At 38.0% G+C, this 23900-nt stretch overlaps 1 protein-coding gene across 8 annotated transcripts in view; it reads right to left on the bottom strand.

The window, feature by feature from the left end:
- Positions 1-23900, bottom strand: part of CASK (calcium/calmodulin dependent serine protein kinase) — a 454527-nt gene that overhangs the window by 32188 nt on the left and 398439 nt on the right. For 2 of the 8 annotated variants that reach the window (XM_049873006.1, XM_049873007.1), the window contains exons 14-20: positions 21382-21570; positions 17059-17137; positions 11578-11663; positions 10473-10541; positions 7566-7634; positions 6085-6120; positions 4104-4300 (exon numbers count right to left, since the gene is read on the bottom strand). In XM_049873006.1, coding sequence (XP_049728963.1) covers positions 4104-4300; positions 6085-6120; positions 7566-7634; positions 10473-10541; positions 11578-11663; positions 17059-17137; positions 21382-21570 — 725 coding nt within the window. The remainder of the gene's footprint in view (positions 1-4103; positions 4301-6084; positions 6121-7565; positions 7635-10472; positions 10542-11577; positions 11664-17058; positions 17138-21381; positions 21571-23900) is intronic. The other 6 variants (XM_049873008.1, XM_049873013.1, XM_049873009.1 and 3 more) reach the window with 3 other exon arrangements.

Below are 23900 nucleotides of genomic sequence, written 5' to 3'. Positions count from 1 at the left end.
GGTAAATACCTAGGATTGGAATGTCTGGATTGTATGATAGGTGTATGTGTAACTTTTTAAGAAACTGCCAAACTGTCTTCCAAACCAGTTGTACCATTATACATTCTGACCAGAAGTGTTGAGAGTTCCAGTTAGTCCACATCCTTGCCAACCTTTGATATGGTCTGCCTTTTTACTTTTAGCCTTTCTAATAGAAAGGTGTGTAAGGAGCCCTGGTGGCACAGCAGTTAAGCACTCGGCTGCTAACCAAAAGGTTGGTGGTTCAAACCTACCAGCTGCTCCTTAGGAGAAAGTTGTGGCAGTCTGCTCCCGTAAAGATTACAGCCTTGGAAACACTATTGGGGAAGTTCTACTCTGTCCTATAGGGTCACTATGAGTCCGATTTGACTCAGCAGCTATGGGTTTTTAACAGGTGTGTAGCCATTGAGTTTTTTTTTTTTTTTTAATCTTTGTTGTGTTTTAAGCGAAAGTTTACAAATCAAGTCAGTCTCTCACACAAAAACTTACATACACCTTGCTACACCCTCCCAATTGCTCTCCCCCTAATGATACAGCCTGCTCCCTCCCTCCACTCTCTCTTTTCCTGTCTATTCTGCCAGCTTCTAACCCCCTCTACTCTCTCACCTCCCCTCCAGACAGAAGATGCCAACACAGTCTCAAGTGTTCACCTGGTCCAAGAAGCTCACTCCTCACTAGCATCCCTCTCCAACCCATTGTCCAGTCCAATCCCTGTCTGAAGAAGTTGGCTTCAGGAATGGTTCCTGTCCTTGGCCACCAGAAGGTCTGGGGGCCATGACCACCAGGGTTCTTCTAGTCTCAGTCAGACCATTAAGTCTGGTCTTTTTACGAGAATTTGGGGTCTGCATCCCACTGCTCTCCTGCTCCCTTAGGGGTTCTCTGGCCGTTGAGTTTTTAATTTTGTTACTGCACTATTTTTCTTGTTTCTGGAAGTTTCTTTTGGCTCTTTTTCAAGTCTGCCATGTCATTTTTTGAAAGTCTCCTGTTCCCTGAAGATATTCTTCAAACTTATTATCTGTTTTTTTAAACCTAGTAAGCACAGTTGTTTAAAAACCTTTGTCTCCTAATTCCAATGTCTAAAGTGGGTTTGGGTTTATTTCTACTGTCATTTCTGTCGGGTCTTAATAATGCTACTTCGTTTCCTTATGTGTCTGGTTATTTTGACTCTTGCTGGTTGCTGTCCTTGAAAATGTTTACACGGAGGTTAGGATGAGGTCTAGGATTAGGCCTAGGACAAAAGGGTCATTCAGAGACTTTCTTTTTGCTTATAGCAGATATCGGGAACCATTAGTACAGGGGAAACTTCAAATCAAGTGCATGGTTTGAGGTTACCTGGCTGATCCAGGCTATGCGTATCTGGGTGCAAATCCATTCAAGGTGGATCGGTGGCCACAATGTTATCAGAGGTTTATTCTCCTTTTACTCTTGTGTTTTGCTCTGCTCAGTGACAAGACAACCTTTTCTATAGTCCCCTGGTGCTGAAGGGAGCAGGGGTATGTTTATCTCTTTGCTCTTACAAACAGATACATGGAGGCATAGCCTTCTGCAGCCCTAACAATATGGGGAGGGACTCCTAAAAGATTCCCCAACTTTTACAGGCCTTGGGCCTTAGCCTTGGTTCTCTAGCACCGAAGTGTGCAGTAACGGCAAATGTCCTCATGGCAAAATGGGCCAGCGTGGCACTCCAATATTCTGTTTATTGCTCCAATTAAAGGCTTTCATATAAAAATTAGTTGTCGAATTCCCCAATACCTTTTAAGCTACCCCATGCTTTTTTTTAAAATAATTTTTATTGTGCTTTAAGTGAAAGTTTACAAGTCAAGTCAGTCTGTCACATATAAGTTTATATACACCTTACTACATACTCCCATTTACTCTCCCCCTAATGAGTCAGCCTGCTCCCGCCTTCCAGTCTTTCCTTTCGTGACCATTTTGCCAGTTTTGAACCCTCTGTACCCTCCCATCTCCCCTCTAGACAGGAGATGCCAACACAGTCTCAAGTGTCCACCTGATACAAGTAGCTCACTCCTCATCAGCATCTCTCTCCAACCCATTGTCCAGTCCAATCCATGTCTGATGAGTTGTCTTCGGGAATGGTTCCTGTCCTGGGCCAACAGAAGGTTTGGGGACCATGACCGCCAGGATTCCTCTAGTCTCAGTCAGACCATTAAGTCTGGTCTTTTTATGAGAATTTGGGGTCTGCATCCCACTATTCTCCTGCTCCCTCAGGGGTTTTCTGTTGTGCTCCCTGTCAGGGCAGTCATCAGTTGTGGCTGGGCACCGTCTAGTTCTTCTGGTCTCAGGATGATGTACGTCTCTAGATCATGTGGCCCTTTCTGTTTCTTGGGCTCATAATTATCTACCCCATGCTTTTTAAGGTAATTAAAAGAAAAAAACATTTTCTGCAGTACTTTTCATTTTTTTTTTCAGCAGGAGGATTGATCTAAATAACCTGGTCCACCATTACAGGAAGCAGGGACCAATTTTGCTGTCTTCACTGCCATTTCTTAGGATTCTTTCAGAGGAAACAGAGTTCCTGGTGTCAGTTACACATGATTTATATTATATAGATGTTCTGACTATGGAGAGGAGGTCTGGAATCTATGTAATTATTTTCGATAAATGCTTATAATATGTGACAACATTCAAAAAGACATTTTTAAAATGCCAACACATCAGTAACAACACAACAACAACATAATCAAAGCAACTTAGAAATCGCTTTCCTCCTGTTTATGTCTTAACTGTTTCTTGAACATCAGACTGAAAGACAATGTAAGATACAAGGCTGCTACTTCTTTGTTTGGGCTTGTTTCCTCATGTGTAAAATGATGGCATCTGCGGTCCTCATCAGCTTCAACATTCTACATTTAAGAATATTTATGGGAAACATGGGATAGCTGAACGTTTAGTGAGAAAAATGGGTTCAACAGCAGTTATAAATGTCTATGGACTGGATTTCTTTGGTTTCCATGTCTTTGGTCCCCAAGTAGTTCTGAGGGCATTGGCACAATGCCCAATGGTTATTTTTTGTCACATGAAACAATACGTAGACACTAGACTGCAGTAGATTTCTGTTATGTTGCCAAAGTACTGACAAAGGTAAAACCATCAACATTTTTCAAAACATAGTTCGAGTAAGCAAATTACAACACTAATAGCAGAAATATATTTTACCAAGATATGTAGTAATCTGTGACTCCTAATCTGTCCCCATTCTCCCAGTGAAAAGCAGTGCCTAAAAACCCTGTCTGACTGTAACCTGCTTTCAAAACACCAACTTTCTAACAGAAAATGCATTTTTAAATAACTGGTAAGGCAAAGAACAAAAATTCTGACTTCCTTCTTCTCTTAAAAGTGAAACAAATTTTATCTTCAAATACTCTGAGCGACAATGAATCACTTCATTTGAGTTTTTTGCTGGTGGTGGGGTGGAATCTGGCGGTGAGAGCATGGGGAGGGGTAAGCAGAGGATACATTTTAAAAGAATATAGTTCTAATATGGGATCAAACTGACAACAGCAACTCTAAAGATCAGATAGGAACCTTAGGGGCCAGTGAGTTTATGTTAATGGAAGGGGAACAACTCAGAAAAGGAGGGTGAGAACGGTTGCACAACTTGAAGAATGTAATCCATGTCACTAAATGGTACATGCAGAAACTGTTGAGTTGGTGTGTTTTGCTATGTGTATTTTCAACAATAACAAAATAAAAATTTTTAAAAAAGAATGCAGTTCTAAAACATTTGAAACAGCAAGTAGGAGTGGAGGACTCTCTTCATAGCTCTGCTAGGCTTCTGTGATGTGACCTGGGACTAACTCAGTGGCTCAGTAACTCAGTTTCTCCCCAGGCCTTCCTTTCCTTATATGTAACTGCGTGATGATCCTGTTACAGTATCTGACTCTAACCAAGAATCTCACTAGGTGCTGAGGATTTAGAATTCTTGGATAACTAATTTGAATTTTGTTTGGCAGGTAAAGCAAGGAATGTATTAAAACAGGTTTTGCACTACAAAAACAATAATATAAAGTTGAAAAATAGATTTCATTTTGATTATTAAAAAAAAAAGAAACAATAAAACGTACCATTCCTGAAGTTCAGGAGAGGGAATGAGACCTGCAGTTCCATTTTTGGAGTTTTCCAGTTTACCCTGCCACCAATTGTGATCATCCTTACTAATAATCTGGATAATGTCACCAACTCTGAATCGAATACCAGCTTCTTTGCAGGGGATAAGGTCATCCTTGGCTGGATCATATTCAAATTGTGCTCTTACATAGATCTATAAAACAGGAGTTTGTAAGAAAGGATCCCAACGTGATATATAAGAAAACAGTTAGGTCTAATAGTTTAATAATCACACACCGATACATACAATACAAACAGAACATCAGATGATGAAGGCAAAAATGATGCATGGAAATACAACACAAAAAAATTTCTACCACTAGAAACAACACACTACCTTTGATGTGTAAAGGTTCAAAATATGTGCTGTTTTTATTTGAAGGGAATGCTTGAGATACATGTTCAATGAAAAATACTTCGTCTCTGCTTTTACTATAACCGAATAGGTTTATAATTATAGAGAAGTATGCTTATCATTTTTAAACCTGCATATATTTAGTTGGTGTTATAGATGAGTTGTCACGACCATGTGGCAGCCGTTAAGCCATTAATATTAGCATTCAGGGTAGGTTTTAACCCTAAAGCAGCACATGATATAAAAACAGCAAGACCACTGGGTTGGTATCTTGCTGTAAAATGCCTACATGACAAAAAGGACTTAAGCTTTTTATGTTTAGTATTTTCCTCTTCTAAGAGAAGAAAAATAAATTGGAATTCTAGCTTTGCCAATGTAACACTTGAAAATTAGTACAAGGTTCTGAGATATACACAGTTCAAGGCTCTGAGTTTATGGTATGTGAATTGACTTAGTAAATATTATAAAAAGAAATAGATTAGCTTCTAAGAGATTATTATATGGCAGCATTTTTATGAATAACTGGATTTCTAAGTGCTTTAATAAGGTACTAAGATATTCAAACTTACATCAGTTATGAAGAGTCTTGACTAAACTATGGATGAATTCTATCAGGTGTTAATTGATGTAAATCCTACTCCAAATCTGAGTATTTTTTAAAACCGCATTTCAAGAAAACAAAAATCCCGTGAGAATTTTATCTCTTGAAATTAAATTTGAATATTAATGTTTAAGTCACTGTAAAACCAACCTGAAGGCTTTGGAATCACTGCATGATTTTTCTGTTTAAATTTATTTTCAGGAATCCAGCCTGTAAAATTAGCCAGTTTCTGCATTTACACCTAAAATCCGTACTTTTAAAGTGCTGGCAATTTGAAAGTCACTTGCTAGTGTTGGGCACCACTTAACTTTTCAGGTGTGAGCTAACACAGGCACCCATCCATTGCTGTCGAGTCGATTCCAACTCATAGTGACCCTATGGGACAGAGTAGAACTACCCCATACAGTTTCCAAGAAGTGCCTGGTGGATGTGAATTGCTGACCTTTTGCTTAGCAGCCGTAGCTCTTAACCACTGCACCACCAGGGTTTCCAACACAGGCACAGTGGGATGTAAAGCCAGGATATTCATGTACTTTCATTTTTCATGTAAATGCCTTTCAGAAATTTCATACATACAAGTACAAATTTAAGAAAAAGCTCTCAAATTTCAGAAAAGTATTGCTTAAAAATGTTCATCAGCATGTATTTTTTTTGTTATTCTGAGAATTTTAAGAATTTTTGAACCTTTTAAATTTATTTCCACCTCAGAGGCAGGCCTACAAAATCCTCAAAGGCTGAATTCTTAACCATCAACACGAAATTATCAGGTTGAAATTACAATAACCATCACAGCTACAAAGATGAGGAAAAACTCTGTATAGAAAATTAGTCATGTATAATGTGTTAAAATGAAATGGTACAAGCTCTCAATGCTCAAATGTTATGGTCCAAAATGCAGACATCACGGGATGGGAAGGGTTAATAAAGGATTGGCTATTAGCGGCTCAGTTTAGAGAAGTTTCTATAGAGGATGTCTATTCACCTGTCGTCCTTTTGGTTGGGTAGTTGATGGCAAGTCCTGTAGAATAAAGCCAACCCAGGAGAAAAATTTTCATTTACTTTTCAAGAGTACAAGATAATTTGTGTGTTCTGTTACAATATGGTTAAAAAAAAAATGAGCTAGATTTAAGTTGTAAAGAGATAATATACATTATTTCATTTCTCAGAAATGTTGAGTTATCAAAAACTCAAACCCAGGCCATTTAGCAGCAAGCTGAAGAAAGCAGGTAAGTTGAAGCAGAGAGAAAATGTGTTCTTAAGAAACAACTCAGCATCTTCAACACAAAAGCCACTGCAGGTGAAACAGCCTATGTTGAAAAAAAAAAAAAAAAACCCAACAAAAAACAACCCTCAAAACGAAAAAGAGTCCTTGCCCTTTTCAACGCAGTCACTGTAACCACTTAGATTTTGAAAAATTCAATGACTATATGGATTTTCACCATCTTAAAAGTATTAAATGTTAACTGTCATAAATGAATTCCTTTTGTAGCCTATTTTGAAGTTCAGTAAAGTCACAGAAAATTTTCTTCCATGGTTTCTTTTCCTGATATACTTAGAATATCATTCCATTTGAGATGATTTCAAAATTATTTAAAAATTTGCCTAATTAAAAAATCGATATATTTTAAAACGGCAAATTAATAGCCAGGAAAAAAAAAGCTACCACATTATTGGAACTTGCAATAATTTTTACTGGATGATAAACAGCAGTATCAGAAACTTAGAGAAGCTTTTGTTACTCCAAAATATTGCAAACCTGCACCTATAAGTGCTTCCATTTGTTTAAGTAAATTAAAAACAATTTCTTACATGTTGCAAAATGGATAGTTCTAAAAAGACGTAAAATTTCAGGTTTAAGTCCAATATAAAGTACTTTGTGTTAAAGATGTGATAACAGCGTGGCTTAAGTGCAGCTTGAAGCCAGCTCCTTTTGCTTTTCATATCCAGGCAAGGCTTATAATTCACAAAAATATGTGCACGTACCACAATAACAGAGGGCACACCAATTCGTAAACTTAGATAGCGGAAACTAAAACACGTTGCTGATATCACTCAGAATAGAAAACTACAAAGCCCAAGAAAACCCAAATGCCTGCTCTGCAAAATCCTTACATTTATCAAATTAAAAAAAAATTTAGAAATTTTAAACAAATTTCCATTTACATCCTTTGCAGAGGTTAGAACAAAATAATAATTATACTTGTGGGATAGAATAGAAATATTTTTAGAAAGACCAAAGCAGTCTTGAACTACGTTTCTTCGAACTGAACTAATGACAAGGATTTTTAATCAGAAGGAAATGTTGAAAAAGATTTTCCAGGAGTAAACCACATTGTAGCTGTAGTAGCCTTGTATATCAGCAGAAGACAAAATTTCCACTGAACACATATAACTAGAACACTTATGGCAGGTGAGCACCAACAAAATTTTCACACTTGTGCTGTGTGGAGCTAGAGTTCTTACCGAAACAGAATTGTTAGTGCTGCTATGACCATTAGCTGGGGACTGTCTGGAAGTGGAGGGGGAATCTCTCTGAAATAAGACACAAGGTTCATTAACACAGAACACCAGCACAGAAACACAGAGATATTTACATCGACAGTTAGAACCACAGTCTGACAACCGTTTCCTTTGAGGTTTTAGCTGTAAAGGTGCCATACTGACTGACTTGCAGGATTTCACGGAAGTATGAAAACTTTTTTGCAGTTTGAAGACTTGTGTATTACAAGTGATGACCGTATCACGCATTAATTAGTTCCTTCCTGTTGCCAACATTCTATATAACCTTTGCTTTCTTTAAATGAGACCCAGAAGAGTGACTTGATATTACCATCTTATCAACTACCATAAAATGACAGATATTACTACAAAATGATTGTGCTGAAGATCCCAGCTGTCTCATTTTTATTCAAATGAGTTTTGAAAAATAATAATTTTTGATGCTTCAGTGTCAAGAATTACTGAAGGACTCAACTAAAAGTGAAATGACCCTAAAAAAAAAACAAAACTTCTCACGTTGTAATCACCTTAGAATATTTCTAACATAAATGCTACCAATAAGGGTAAAAGACAGATATACGCCAGAGAAGAAATCTTTATTCTTTAAATCATTTTAGCAGATTGATGAAAACAATAATCCTGGGTCTCTAAAAATATTACACTTCTGGCAAAGATCCCAGAAGCGACAGCTACTTTCCCTGTATCTCCTCTCCTCGGCCGCACTCTCTATATTAACACGCTCAAAATTCTTTCCAGGTTCCATTCCTTATTGTACAAATAAGCTTTAACAACAAGAACAAGGAGAGAGAGAAAATAAATAAATATATATGTATACATATTTTTACTTTTGGTTTAATAGAGTCCTTTTAAGCCTTTGAAATGTGCATGTCTGCTCGAAAGACAGATTTTTTTTTCCCTAGAAGATTTAGAGAAATTTCTGGAATTTATTAGTCTTAAAGATAATGGAATCGTTTAGATCAGCATTCTCAAACTGTAGCAAAAAGATGGATCTCCAGGTGCCTGCCACCCCAGAGACTCAATTCAGCTGGGCAGGGTGAGGTCCAGGAGTCCCCTCTTACCAAAGGCCTGGGGGATGCTGACGCTGGTGGCTAGAGAGCCTGTTTTAGGGAAGTATTGCCCTAGCTGTTAAGAGTCCCAACCACAGGCCTGAATTATGCCAGAGCATAGGAGGACCAAAAAGGCTGGGGGTGGGGATAGGAGGAGAAGCATGGTCATTTTTTCCATCATTCAAAGATAAGGAAAGTAAAGAAAGGGTGGTGCGTTCCTACTCAAGAGCACAGAATTTACATGCATAACACTGGTCCCACTCCACAACTAGGTCCAAAACCCAAACACACTGCATCAAGTTGATTTCCACTCATTGCGACCCTGTAGGACAGAGTAGAACTGCCCCATAGTGTCTCCAAGGCTCTAGTTGTTACGGAAAAGACTGCCACATCTTCTCTCCCACAAACTAGGTCAACCACTTCAAAAACAAAAGAGAAATTTATGTTAATAACTAACAGTACCTTCTGGTTAGTTAGACAAAAAGACAAAAATCAATTTTATTTACTAAATTTCTTCAACAGATAAGAAATGGTATGAGGAACACCTGTAATTTTAGAATATTAAAATTATTTACGTAGAATATGCATATGATATTCTTTCATTCCTAGCAAGTTTTTTTCCTCTAGATGACAAATTTCAATACTCTGAATTCTGGAATAGAAGCAGTTCTGCATTTTCTTATGAAATATAGTATTAATGGAAGTTCCATCAGAAGCCACCAAGAGATGCTCAAGATCAGATATAACAGAAACCGCAATTGCAATGGCTCACTAAAAATATCCTTGGCAAAACTACAGATCCTTATCCATATCTTCAATAGGTTTAAGAAAAAATATGAAGCCTCGGATTTTCCTTGTGAAATTTTCACTATTGCTAGAGACTAGAAGAAACATTTAATTTCTCCCTCAAATTCTCTTAAGTACGAATGCAATTTTCTCCATGAGCTCCAGTAAGTTACTTGTCAGTCTTAAAAATTAACTTTATGAAATGTGTACTTCATATTGATGCACACAAACTTGGGAGATGCACATAAAAGATAAGCTTCAATAAATAATACTCAAGCTGAATGTGCAATAACCAAAAAATGATACCATTTATGACACTTTATAGTTCTAAATATGAAGAACAGACTTTTGAAATCTCAATAACCAACATAAAACTGAATAATATAAGCTGGAAAGGCTACAATTTCTATAGGATAAGCCTACTGTAAGAAAGAAACTTTGGGGTTGGATTACCTTAGAAAACTGGTTTACGAATCACACAACATTCCCAATTTAAACAATTTCACAAAGAGTTACGAAAGCCTGTACTCCTCTAGTAAGTTACCAATTCCTTATGGACTTAACATCATCTAGAGAGAACTGTCATAATTATTTGAACAACTGTATCTTAACAGAAATAGATCACTTTGCAGATTCTTGAAAAGAAGAACTATGCATGTGATTTCTTAACAAGGGAAGTGAATGTACTTCCTGGAAATATTATTGCAATTATGGTCTATATTTTCTTCCTCAGAGCCTCCATCTTTTCTTCATTAAGGCTTATGTTATTATTTGCAGCTTCTCTATGTTTTGCTTAGATTTCAGCCTGAGATTACAGTGCTGAGGAGATCCACAGGGAAGCAGGGCTGTGTAGATGGATGGGACCTACTCTGTTCCGTTATCTTTGTTGTAAAATTGGTGTGCAGTGATCTAACAGCACAGGCAGAAACAATTTCCCAGAAAGCAAAAACATTCAGCCATCAGCAGACAGTTAGTTAAGAACTCAGAGGAGATGGGGGTGGTTCGTTAGAGTCATTACCTCACAGGATGAAGACTGAGTGCGGTAACTTGGCACAATCTTGAAGGTAATGCTCCCCCGCATTTCCCTCTGGAGAAAAAAAAAAAAAGAGAGTTCTCTTACAAATAAGTGTTGCGCACAAAAACATGTAAGAAACCACTCAAAATGTGTGGGGCAATTAGTGGAAGCTGCCTGAGAGCACACAGCATTAAAGGGAAGCCTCGTTATAAATAAAGCATGGAATGCTCACCTTTACAGAAGAGGAAGTTCTGGGAAACACTGAGAAGTCAAGGCTGAGTGCCTTTTTCACACATAGCAATGGCATAACATACCTCCAACAGTTGCATTTCTATAGACATGACTATGAAACACTCTAAGTGATATGCGTTTCCAAAGTGAATACAAATTGAGCTAGACAACAGAATAAGTAATTACATAAAAATTCTATTTAGTGTGCTACGTTACAGTGGTGTACTACATAAAATTTGTTTTACTTAATAATTTTGGCTTTATTTTTTATTGTAGTGAGTCTGTGGCGCTTATTTCACACTTAATAGACATTCATAACATGGGTGGCTGGACCAGAGGTCCAGAAACATCTTCCTCTGCTTGCTGTGACAGTGAACACAGGCAAGGACCTTCATTCAGCTTAAAAAAACAAAATCAAATTTAAACAGATTTGGATATCGATGGTCAAAAATGGCCTGGTCTATGACTTCCCTCCCCTCTGTGCTGTAGAGAAACCCAGTATAGCTGGCTATGACTCAACTAAACAGGAAAGAGATTTCTGACACTGCTGAGGTCAGTGAGAATGCATATACACAACTGCGAAGAATCTTCCTTAGACATCGGCTCAATAAGAAACAGGAGATAAAGGATGAAGGGAGAGTGTTAAAGTTCAAACTGTTAAAGATGGGCAAAAAATTTCTGAACTCTATTGGATGCAAACATTCTCCTAGATGTCAGCTTTTATGAGTGTTGTATAGGTTCGAGTCCACACAAACGATGGTACTAGAAGTTCTACAAGTACAAAAGAACACCCCTTTTATTTATGTGTTAAAAAACGGGCTAACAAATTGAAAATTAGTCTTTAGAAAAATAAAAAGAACAGCTTTCATTTACTTACAAGCATTTTTTGCAGCTGTTCCACTGTTTGGTTAGCTACGCTGATGCCATTGATTTCTCGAATTTCATCACCAACATGAAGTGTACCTAAGAAATGGCAGAACATTATAAACATGAATTGATATATACTTTTATAATAATAAAATCCAAAGGAAGCGATGTAAATAATTTTCAAAAATTAAGTTAAACACTGAAGGCTAGTATTTCAGAGACAGGTACATACATGGCTTCAGCAAAATTATTTAACTCGTGTAGTAAACTCACCTAAACAGATACATCTCCTTGTGGAAGGCATAGTTTTGAAGGATGGCTGTGGAAATCTGTTTATTTTTTGGAGACAAGCAATGTGGGCAGTGGTTTAAAAGTATGGCCTCTGGGTCCAAATTGTCTGGGTTCAAATCCCAGTTTCATCACTTACTAGCTTTAAGGCCTTGGGTAAGTTACTGAAATACTCTGTGCCTCCATTTTCACATTTGTAAAATGAAAATGAAAACAGTACTTACCTCATCGCGTTGTTTTAAGGATCAAGTGAGTTTAATACATGTAAAGGGCTTAGAACTGTTCTTGGCACATAGTACACACTGTTTGCTGTTATAATTATTATCATAATTATCTACCAAACACAATAAATACATTGTCAATTTTCAAAGAATTGTGATTGGATAATATGTATGTAACACTGAAATTATATTAAACATAATTTAATCTTTTTATGATAATTTTTTAGGCTTCAAATACTTTGTAATACTCCAACTGGAAAAAGTGACTGAGAAACAATGATTAAATAGAGTGTTATTGGAATTTTTGCTTCCTTATCTATAAAGTGTGCTCATGTTAACACACTGACCTGACTTTGTTATGAAGAGCTCACAGTATTACCTCACTGGCATTGGTGTGAGGTGAGTAGAAAGTGGAGTCCTCATTTTTAGACTGAGAAACTGAAGCTCTCCAGTAGAAAGTATCTGGGCTTAACGCTTCAGCTTGAGTCAGAGCAAATCAAGTTTCTAGATCTAGCTATAGTTTACAGGAAATAAAGGGGCCAGAGAAAATGTTAAATGACCAGATGTCAATGCAACCAGCAAAGTCCAGAACGTGGTAAACTCTGCAGGACAAATGATCAAGTTTCTTTAACAAAAAATTATAAGGAAAAAAAAAGAGGGCAAGGGTAGCTATAAACTAAGAGACTTAAGAGCATATCAACTAAGTGCAATGTGGGCACCTTATTTGAATAGTGATTCAAACAAACTGACTGTAAACAAAAATTATAAGGCAGTAAAATAAATTTGAATACTAAGTGGATATTTGAAGATATTATGGAATTGTTAATGTTTTAGGTAAGATATTGGTATTGTGGTTTTGTTTATAAGTCTATCTTTTAGAAGTGCATAAAACAAACAAACAAAAAAAAAACCCACTGCCATCGAGTCGATTCTGACTCATAGCGACCCTATAGGACAGAGTAGAACTGCCCCATAGAGTTTCCAAGGAGCACCTGACGGATTCGAACTGCCGACCTCTTGGTTAGCAGCCATAGCACTTAACCACTACGCCACCGGGTTTCTGTAGAAGTGCATACTAAAATATTAATGAATAAAATAAAATACCTGGGATTTGCTTCAAAATAATACAGTGGGGGGAGGGCAATAGGGCAAATATAGATGAAACTAGCGTGGCCACGTCCCTGTACAGTGCAAGCGGTTAAGTATTCAACTAGTAGTCAAAAAGTTGATGGTTTGAACCCACCCAGAGATGCCTTGGAAGACAGGCCTGGTGATTGCTTCTGAGAGGTCACAGCCTTGCAAAAGCTATGGAGCATTCTACTCTGCACACATGGGGTCACTGTGAGTTGGAATTGGCTCACCGGCAACTAACAAGTATGGCCATGAGTTAATGATAATTATAGCTAATTATAGTTACGGGTTATGGGTACATGGGTGATCACTGCACTATTCTCTCTATTTTCTGCATGTTTGAAAATTAACACAACAAAAAAATAAAACAAAAATGTGGGGACTTTTGTTTCTAATATGGCTGATGAGTCACTCAAAGACTTTCTCACTACAGCACAACTATATCTTGCCTAATACACACCTGTTAAAATGTTACTGGTCTCACAAAACAAATACAAATCTCTGAGGACACCTGCCACTTTCACCTTCACTCTCCCTTCCATACAAAAGAATTCTGTGAGCTGGATCCAGAGTGGTTGCAAACTTAGGGTGGAGTGAACTAGTGGGAAGGGTGGGTGCCGTCAGAGTAATGCCTGCTATTGGAATTCTGATCCTTGAGCTAATAGCAAGTTAGAGAAACTGAGTGCAGGATTCTGTAAGGAGCCAAGACCCTCAGTGTGGCTAATGTCCCAGATCAGTGGAAGCCTGTGGCAACTGACAGAAGAGGGAGCAAACCTTCTCTGGAAGAAAGCGTTTCCAGTTTAGGCCCACAGGACTTCCACTGATTAGAACAAGCAGTGAGCTCACAATCAAAGATTGCCAAGCACGATAAGGCAAGCCACTATGAGTGTCACCAGAAATAACACAGAGAATAAAAAGATAAGAGAATACTATGAACAAGCTTATTGCAATTAAAAAGGCAGATGAAATAGATACATTTCTAGGAAAATTAATTTACCAAAACTCACCCAAACTATAGGAAGTCTGAATAGTCGTATGAATATTAAAGTAATTGAAATAGTTGTATTAAAAAAATCCTATAAAAACAAAACCAAAACACCCTACACCCAGATAGTTGTATAGACAGGTTCTACCAAACTTTCAAGGTACAAATCCATACTCCAATCCTTCAGAAAACAGATGAAGAGGGAAGGCTCACTAAGTTATTCTATAACATCAATTTACCTTGGAAATTAAAACAGAGAAACACAAGAAAGGAAAACAGGCCAGTCTCACGCATAATCACAATTACAAAAATCCTCAACAAAACATTAGCACACAGAATGGCACAATACATAAAACAGATAATACACAATGACTAAGCTGGGTTTTAGAAGTGGTGGCACAGTAGTTAAAAGCACTTGGCTGCTAACCAAAAGGTCAGCAGTTTGAACCCACTAGCCAGTCTGCAGGAGAAAGATGTGGCAGTCTGCTTCTGTAAAGATTTACAGCCTTGGCAACCCTCTGGGCAGTTCTACTCTGTCCAACAGGGTCGTTATGAGTTGAAATTGACTTGACAGCAGTGTTTTTTTTTGTTTTTTTGTTAAGCCAGGTTTATCTGAGAAACACAAGGGTGGTTTATTATTCGGAAACCTTTAAAAGTCATTCGCCCATTATCAGATGAAAGGAAAAAAGGTATCTACTAAAAACCTACAGTAAATATTCTTAATGGGGAAACACTGGAAAGATTCCTTTTTAGAACAAGAATAGGACAAGGATCCACTACACCACTTCTATTAAAGACTGAATGTGGTGCAGTGAATTACTTAATATGGCCCTTCTAGCCATAGTCCTTGTAACTCCCACTAAACGATTAGGTGGAACTATGCAAATAAGGTGCTGTGGCCCACTAAGGGAATTGGGCAGCGTGCTAATATTGCAAATAAGGTGCTTAGAACCCTGCAGGGGTGGTGCCATGCAAATAAGGTGTATGGAACCCTAACAAGGGGACTGGTCAGTTTTCCCATCCCGCTAGGCTTAAAATGAGCCATCCCAGAGGTGGAAAGGGTGGGACCCGGGATCCCTACGCTGAGAATCTCCCAGACCCAGGAGATGAGAGCTGTAACACTGGAGACAGTGCAAGATGGTGAGAAGCTGTGGTAAGCAGGAGAGAACCGGCAGCAGCAGAACCAGTAGACCAGTGTGAGATGGTGCAGTGGGCTTCCTGGCCCACAGAGCGAGGCATCTACAGTGGGTGTGCCAACCCACAGAGCCAGAGAGCTGAGTGCCTTCAAGCAGGAGGCTTCCTGGCAGAGTGGTGTGCCTCTGGGCACTTATTGGCGGAGCTAAAGAGATTTGAGACACTTGCCTGAGCAGGGCAGAGGCCAGACAGAGGGACTGCGAGTTGGAGAGAGTGGCCTGGCTGAGGGCATGGCTGAGAAGAGGCTGTCCTGATCCAAGAACGGTATCCTGAGTTGTTTCTGGTCCTGAATTATATATAACCTGCTACTTCCCTAATAAACCCCATAACCATGAGTATTGTCTGTGAGTTCTGTGTGGCCATTGCAATGAATTATCGAACCCAGCAGAGAAGTAGAGAGTGCTATGGGAGGGACAGCTGGTGTCAGAATTGGTAAAGAGGTTGGAGAAAGGAGGCATGTCTGACCTCTGCCTCACAGGACTCAGCCTTGGGCTGTTGATGCTGATAATGATTCTATTTTCCCCTGATGAAGTTAGAGGAGGTCAGATGCCTTCGTGCCACCATTTTTACACCAGAAGTCCTAGCCAGTATAGTAATATAAGAAAAGAAGATTAAGAAAATGTTGTTGTAACTTAACAGACTTTATAGCAAATCACTAAAGATAAAAAACAAAAAATACATACTGGAACCTAAAACTGAACATCCTCCTGTGTGAGTGCAGTACACAGGCAGTGTGCTAAGCCTACAAAGATTCCCCTGGAAGCAACAATGATGCCAGAAACCATCTTGTGTACACAGCCATCATCTTTAAAGAGGAGAGTAAGGCACTAAAATGCCTGGGATGCTACTTCTTGCTGTCTGGGGATAAGGAAGCGGGTGTTAAGTACAAAAATAACCCTATCTCAAAGAAAGGGAGTCTGCCAGGAGAATAATTTTTAGAACAGACTCTAAATACTAGTGCGTATTACGTATAACTCAGTGCTTTCAAAGAGGAGCCTAAACCTACATGTCTTTCCTCTACCTGTCCAAATCTTGTCCATCCTCTAGAGTTAACTAAATTTCCACTTCTCAAAAAATCCTTCTTTGTCTACTCCAGTCCTTAGTGAATTCCCTCCTCAGAATGACTGTACTTACTGTATCTCTTATTCTCCCATTTAATTTTTATATTATTATTTATCTAACCCTATAAGTTCCTAATTTAGAAACAGTATATCTCATTCCTGAATGAATGACAGCACAATTCTTGAACTGTTATTTAACTTTACATACACACACACATACACACATAAAGTTAAATGTCTCCCAGAATAGATATCTTCCTTACACCCTTGGGCCCAATGTGATACTTTGGTTCATCTCCCATGGTTTCTAGTAAGTCAGGATCCAAAAGTGGTCCAGAGAAACTCCAGCAACAGAACTCTACTATACCCTTCCTCCAGTATCTATAGGGTGGAGCATGCACTGATGAATAAGTGGAGGCCAACAGTGATTAAAACCAAAGATAAGCAGATCTTTTCTATGGACCATAAATTAAACAGATCTTTTATATGTAAAAAAAAAAAAAAAATTTTTTTTTTATATGGATCATAAAAAAAAAAACAAAACACTTTCTTCACTAGGCTACAGGAACAAAAAAAAATTAAGGATGGAAAGAATTACATATGAAACTTACCTTGCCTGTGAATCATGCCCCCATGCATAATTCTTGCAACAATACAGTGGTTTAGTTCATTCATCTTTAGAGTGATTCCCTGTGAAAAGTTGAAGTAGAAGTAGAATTACTATGAGGTAACACTTTTCCTTTTCATATTTGTGATTTTGCTTTAAATAATTTTAATTAAAAAAGTTAAGAAATCATTAAAGAAAATAATGGAAAATGGAGGAGAAAACTATCTACCACTTCACCAGGCCAGGACAAAAATACTATTTTTGGTATTTTGGTCGCTATAGTAGTAGTAGATGTACATTTTTCTGTCTCCACAATTCAGGGAGTCTGCCTGGCTCTGCCTCAGTTCCCCGTCCCTGTGCTGTGGCCTAGAAAACCCCTCAGGGCAGCAAGGTGGGACAATCATAGGACTCTGTGCTTATGTCCTGTGTCTCAGGGATCACTGCCCTTTGTTGCCTGATGTTCAATGTCTTAAAACCTGTTGTTTCATGTAATTTGTCTGTTTTTAATTTTTTTGGCTGTTCCAGATGAGAGGGTAAATCTGGTCCCTGTTACTCTGTCTTGGCCAGAAGCTTAAGTTTCACCATCATTTTTAATGCCAGAATATTATTCTATGAAGCAGATTGTTCCTTGTTTTCCAATTATTCACTATGATAACAAAAGCCTTCATAAAGGTATCTGTGCACTGTATCTGGTTGATCATATGAATAGCACAGAGAACTTTTAAATAATGGAAACCCTGGTGGCATAGTGGTTAAGAGCTGTAACTGCTAACCAAAAGGTCGGCAGTTCTAATCCATCAGGTGCTCCTTGGAAACTCTATGGGGCAGTTCTATTCTGTCCTATAGGGTTGCTATGAGTCGGAATTGACTTAACGGCAATGGGTTTTTTTTTTTTTCCTTACATCTACTTGTTGGATTTAGATTCAGTAGGTCTGGAATCTTGTTAACTCTCACTGCTCTTGAGTTGATTCCGACTTATAGAGATACCATGGGACAGTGCAGAACTGCCCAATATGGTTTCCAAGCAGCAGCTGGTGGATTCCAACTGCTGACCTTTTGGTTGGCAGCCATAGCACTTAACCACCATGCCACCAGGTTTCCAAGTCTGGAATAGAGCTGAGAAATCTGTATTTTTAATAAGCTCCCTTGGTGAAAAACTGGTCTTGAACTTGAGATGGCTAAGCGTAGGGACTCTGTCTTGTCTTATTCATTGGATAATAACATTCTGTCAGAAAGCTTCATGAAAATATCTGAGACTTTATAATCTAGGCTCTATCTTAATTTGTATAACTCCACAAAGTATGATTTTGCATGGTTCCTATTTGGCAGTCCTCAGAAGTGGCAGGCAAGCAATGTGAAAAATTGCTTTATCAAATGTTTCTAGTCCCATCACTCAGTCGTAATGTTCAAGTTTCATTTCCAACTTGTACATTCAATCAGCATGTATGGTTACCAAGAGGAGTGTTCGTAAAAAAAACGCTGTAAATTAATGTGCAAGTCAAATCTAATTTCATAAGGGAAATGATACTATGATGGAAGTTTCACCCTGGAAATTCATGCATTTATGTATTCTTTCAACCAATATTACTGTTAACCTATTATGTGCCGGTCACTCTGCTAGGCATGGTAGTGTGCAAGACAGACAAGGTCCCTTATGGCTAGGGGAAGTTCACTTTAAACCAACTGTGGTTAACATTTATTATTTTGTCTGCCCCAAATCTATCCCTTCTTCTGGGAACGCACCCCTATGTTTCTGGAAAAGATTTTTCTGTACAGAGGAATTGACTCATGTTTTCTCTGTTCCTAAATTCACAAATTCCAAGGAAGGGATTAGCCCAGCTTGGGTTATGTGTCTGAACCTACCAGTTTGGGGAAGGGTGGGGTGGGGGACATTCCTGATCTTTTCTTGTTTACATAAGCCTTTCCCCTATTGCCTAAGCTAGTTCAATTTGGGTCTTTGTCACTTGCAACTACGAGAGGCTCAATCAATAGAGAAATAATTACAGGTGCAATGTTACAAACAGGAAAACACAGGGTGTGATAGGAGTGTATTACCCTTGAGGAGTGGACCTAACATAGTTAGACACATTGTAACCTGAAAAAAAAAAAAAACCCATTGCCATCAATTCCAACTCATATCGACCCTACAGGACAGAACAGAACTGCCCCATAGGGTTTTCAAGGAGCGGCTGGTAGATTTGAACAGCTGACCTTTTTTGGTTAGCAGCCAAGCTCTTAACCACTACGCTGCCAGGGCTCCGATTTGTACATAGTAGGTACTTAACAAACATTTCCTAAGTGAGTGAATGAATACATAAAATGAATAAATGGAATACTAAACTTTCAGAGCTGGGTGGGATCTTGGGGATCACTTAGTCGAATATTCCTTTATAGATGAGCAAACTGAAGCCCAATTATATGAAGTGATTTGCCCAAGGCACCCAAAAGCTGCTGCTGCCCACGCTCTTAAAACCAAATATTTGCTTGGGGAGCACCAGAAGGCAGATTGGAGGTAACTGGCATGGCTCCTGTCTGCTGCAATTTCTAGGATAATATGGTATAACTGGTAAAGAACAGAAAAGGAGAAATACAACCTGAAATGTCTAGAATTGAGTGCCCTCTAGAAATCGTGGTCATAGAATCACTGCTCTGTAACTCTTTAATTTGGAAGGCAACTGGGCAATTTTCATAAGTAGGTAATTCCTTTTTGTATACCCCAATATCCCTGTTCTATACTTTGGGGAAAAAATATAAATGTCTAAGTTTGAATGCTTTTTTTTTCCTAAAGATATGATCCTGCCCCCAAACCTCAAAGTTTTCCAATGTTCCTTGTCTCAGTGGGTAGCATCACTGTCCATCCAATTGTGTAAACCTGAAGTTTAAGGGTCAACTTCGGTATATTGTCAATCCAATATCAAGGCCTCTTGATTTTACTCTTTTGTTATTTCTTAAATCTGTTCGCTTCCTTCCATGTTGGCATTCACCCCTCTAGTTCAGAGTTTTATCATCTCCCCTGTGCTACTACAATAATTGCCTCTTAACTGGTCTCCCTATATCCACTCTTGTTCCCTCTAATCCATTCTCCAGAGTGATATTTCTAAAATGAAAATCTGGTCTTATCTCCCTGCTTGAAACACTTCAATAAGACAAAGAACAGAATCCTTAACACGTCTTTCAACACTTGTATGGTCTGGTTCCTGCCCCTCGCCTTGTTCTCTGCAGTCTAGCCATGGGTGCCTTCCTTCCATTTTGAAACTACGCTCACAGCATTCTCATGAGACAATTGTGGTTCAGCGATAGAATTCTCACCTTCCATGCAGGACACATGGTTTTGATTCTCAGCCAAAAACCTCATGTGCAGCTACCACTTGTCTGTCAGTGGAGGCTTGAGTGTTGCTATGATACTGAACAGGTTTCAGCAGATATTTCAGACTAAGACCGACTAGGAAGAAAGGCCTGATGATCTACTTCTGAAAGTCAGCCAGTGAAAACCCTATGGAATGCAACCAATCATGGGGAGGGTACAGAACCGGGCAGCATTTGGTTTCATTGTGCATGGGTTGCCATGAGTCCAGGCCTACTTGACAGCAGCTAACAACAATGGCAGCTAACAAGAAGAGCCTTCTTACTACCAGGTTTCTGTACATACTGTTTGGTTTGTCTACATGGTCTTGTCCAGTTAACATCAAGTAGTCTTTCTTTGACTAAGAAAGATCTCATAGATCTTTCCAATCGATGAGAATTCTATCAGAATAAGGCAGGGTTCGACACTGATTCCATTCTAATGCTAGTCCTAAGCACTGAGAAAATTTATTCATATTAAACAGGCAGATGTGAATGGAATTTTATTTTAGCAATGTTACTCAATTCTTTGAATGTCTTCTGAATTAGTTTTCCTCTAATTTTGTTGAAGGCAAAAGATCTGGAAACCACCAGACTTGTGAAAGGACTTTTTTTTTTTACAATGTCATGAGACATTCCCTTTCTCAACATCGCAACATCAATACTAATATTTCAGATTGTCTTTTTCTTTGCTGCCCCAGAAGTTTTGACACATTAGGGTAATGTACCAAGTATACTTTTCTTTTGCAAAGTTGAATGGTGATTGTGAAAGGAGAGGTGGAAGCAGAAGCAGCACGCCAAAGCCACGGTGTCAGGCAGAGCAGTTCTAGGAAACAGTATTTGAGAGGAAAATTTTGGGTCTGGAAACTGATTTCAAAAACCTATCCATGTCCTTCCTTCCCCACCCCCTAGTAGTACAGATTGAAGTTGGCTGATTTAACCCATGCTGGGATTTTATGAGAGTACAGAGAACCTTCCTACTTACCATTGGTTCATCTGTGTTCTTTTGGAACTGTACCAGTCGAACTCTGGTCACATTCTCCATATCCATGTCTCCGTTAGCGCTTTCTGGAGAATCACCGTTTAAATAGGGAGAGGTGGGAGGAGGTGTGACCCTCAATGCTTCGTCACTGTAAACTTCATGTGCCACTACGTCGTGAGTCTGAAGTAAGGCCTGTTATTTTATGAAGGAAGTAAAATATTAAAACATTACTATCTCAGCAAAAATCTATGATATAAACATATAGAATTATTCTTTGCCTCTCAAGAGTATCTCTCATCCAAAGAAAACTCAAAGCACATTACACCTAAATACAGCCATACCCAAATTTCTTTGTGACAAATAATAATCATGTTAGATGGATTTTTTTGAAAGATGAACGAATGAGTGAACAAATGAATGGATGTGTTTGTTGATTTCTTGGGGCAGGGGTACTGTCTGATGCTATGAAAAAGTACCTAACTAAATTGTTCAAATAAAGGTTAACTTATAATGCAATTTCAAATAATTTCGCAGAAAGAATTATTGATATACACAGCTGACAGATTTGTGCTGGAGCTTAAAATTGTATAGTAACAATGAGAAACAAGGCAATAATTACTACATCGAGCAAGTATCTTTTTCTCTCTGGTATTAACAATAATACTTTGATATAACCCCAAAATTGAATAATTTGTAACATGCAACTGATAAAAGAAATAAAAACACACACATAATTGTACCTGAAAAAAAATGTAATTTTCCAAAATACTACACATGATAGGGAACTCTTAAAATTTAAACTCATTTAAGGTTTTGATTTCAATTTTTTGGAGCACTTACAAGAATGAAAAATAAGTTAACAATTATTACCATGACTTTTTTTTTGCAAAGCCCTTTAATTATGAAAAAGTGATTTCTCTGTACTGATACCTGCATGTCATCTTGGTGACGTTGGATAATAAATCTCTCTTGTTTCCCTAAAAAGGGCCATCCTTCCACTTACTGCACTTTTCGTGCTGTCATAAAAAACAGCTTTTAATAAAGCATGAACGTTTCTATTTCAAAGAGAACTTACGGCTGAGTATCAGTATGTTTGGAACTTCATACAAATTATATTTTCTTGCATGCTTACTATAAATTTTTTTCTGTTTTAATTTGTGGTCTGTGTGGTAATGAAATACCTGGAGATAATGAAATGAAATGAAAATTGCTTTAAAACTATAACCATTTCAATTGAAGACTTATAAAAGTCATGGCTTGGCTATTTGAATTTGAAAGGCATGCATACGAGGCAAATATAAGATGATTGTGGTAAAATCATAAAGAAAGTGATGCTGATCTGTCATTAACAGAGCATATGGATTGGGCAATACATGCATCTGGATTTCTAAAGAAATGGGGGATATTTCTGGGATCTCAGAAGCCTGGTCAAATGGGTTTGGGTGAGGGAAGCAGAGGGGTGCTCACTGAGTGAGCATGGCTTACACAGGGTTCTGTAATGGCCCTTGGGACCTTGGCTTCCTCACCAGAGCCCTGCCTGCACCCTGCACTGATACCCAGAGCCCAAGGGTATAGGTTGGCTATGTGGGCAAATTATTCTTTTTCTGGCTGAACTTTGTCCACTTCAGAAATTCAGATTTAGGGCAGGATGCATAAATCAATAATAGACTAACTGAAAAAGACCACCTGCTAGGATTGGGTTCATCATATCAACTACAGCATTTTAAAACACATACTTTATATGGCTGGATTTTTTAAACGGGCAACCAATCTTTCAGCAGGATAATGCCAGTCTTCAAAGGTTACATGGGTTGAAGAAAGTGTTCATGTTGGTTTTTTGCAAATGATTTCTGTTCATCCTTTTAAATTATTTAAGTAAATACTTGTATTTAATATTTATAAGGATAAGCCCACAATCACAAAATAATACCAAAATTGAACTTAAAAAAAGGAAAAAGCTCAAATTATGTCACCAAATAAGACCATACTTGATATTAACCCCAATTTGCCACTGCCAAAGGTAAAAGATTGTTATTACAAGATAGAACTTAACCTAAAGCTCTACTTCATATGCAGAAACCATTTTTTAAAAGGGATAAAAAGAGGCCACTTATGAACTGTTAATAAGAGCCATTTAAAAATAATGTAAAATAAACAATAGGGAAATCATATCATGAGGTGTGATTCAGCAATTGTTACTAAGCTGAAATAGCTGTTTTTAATTACTTAAGTAGAATCACGTAACAGGAAAGAAACACTTTCATTTTTTGTACTGTAGTAAGGATATATATGAGAAAAATAACAGCTTCATGCTAGAATAAAAAAAAATCTCACTACTTTACAATGAATAAGAAAAATACGAATTTCAGGTTTGAAAAGCGGATCTTGTGACTTCCTAATTACAAATTATAAAATTTAGCACTTGATAATAAAACTCTAATGACAACCTAAAGTGATTTTAACTATCCTATTTTGGAAAATCAGGGTGCAAAATTCATTTAAAAATTTTTGTTCTAGGTTCT

The sequence above is a fragment of the Elephas maximus genome, chromosome X, assembly GCF_024166365.1.
Source record: "Elephas maximus indicus isolate mEleMax1 chromosome X, mEleMax1 primary haplotype, whole genome shotgun sequence".
Lineage (NCBI taxonomy): Eukaryota > Metazoa > Chordata > Mammalia > Proboscidea > Elephantidae > Elephas > Elephas maximus.
Note: the sequence above shows the minus strand (reverse complement) of the source record. Positions and strands in the feature narration are given on the sequence as shown.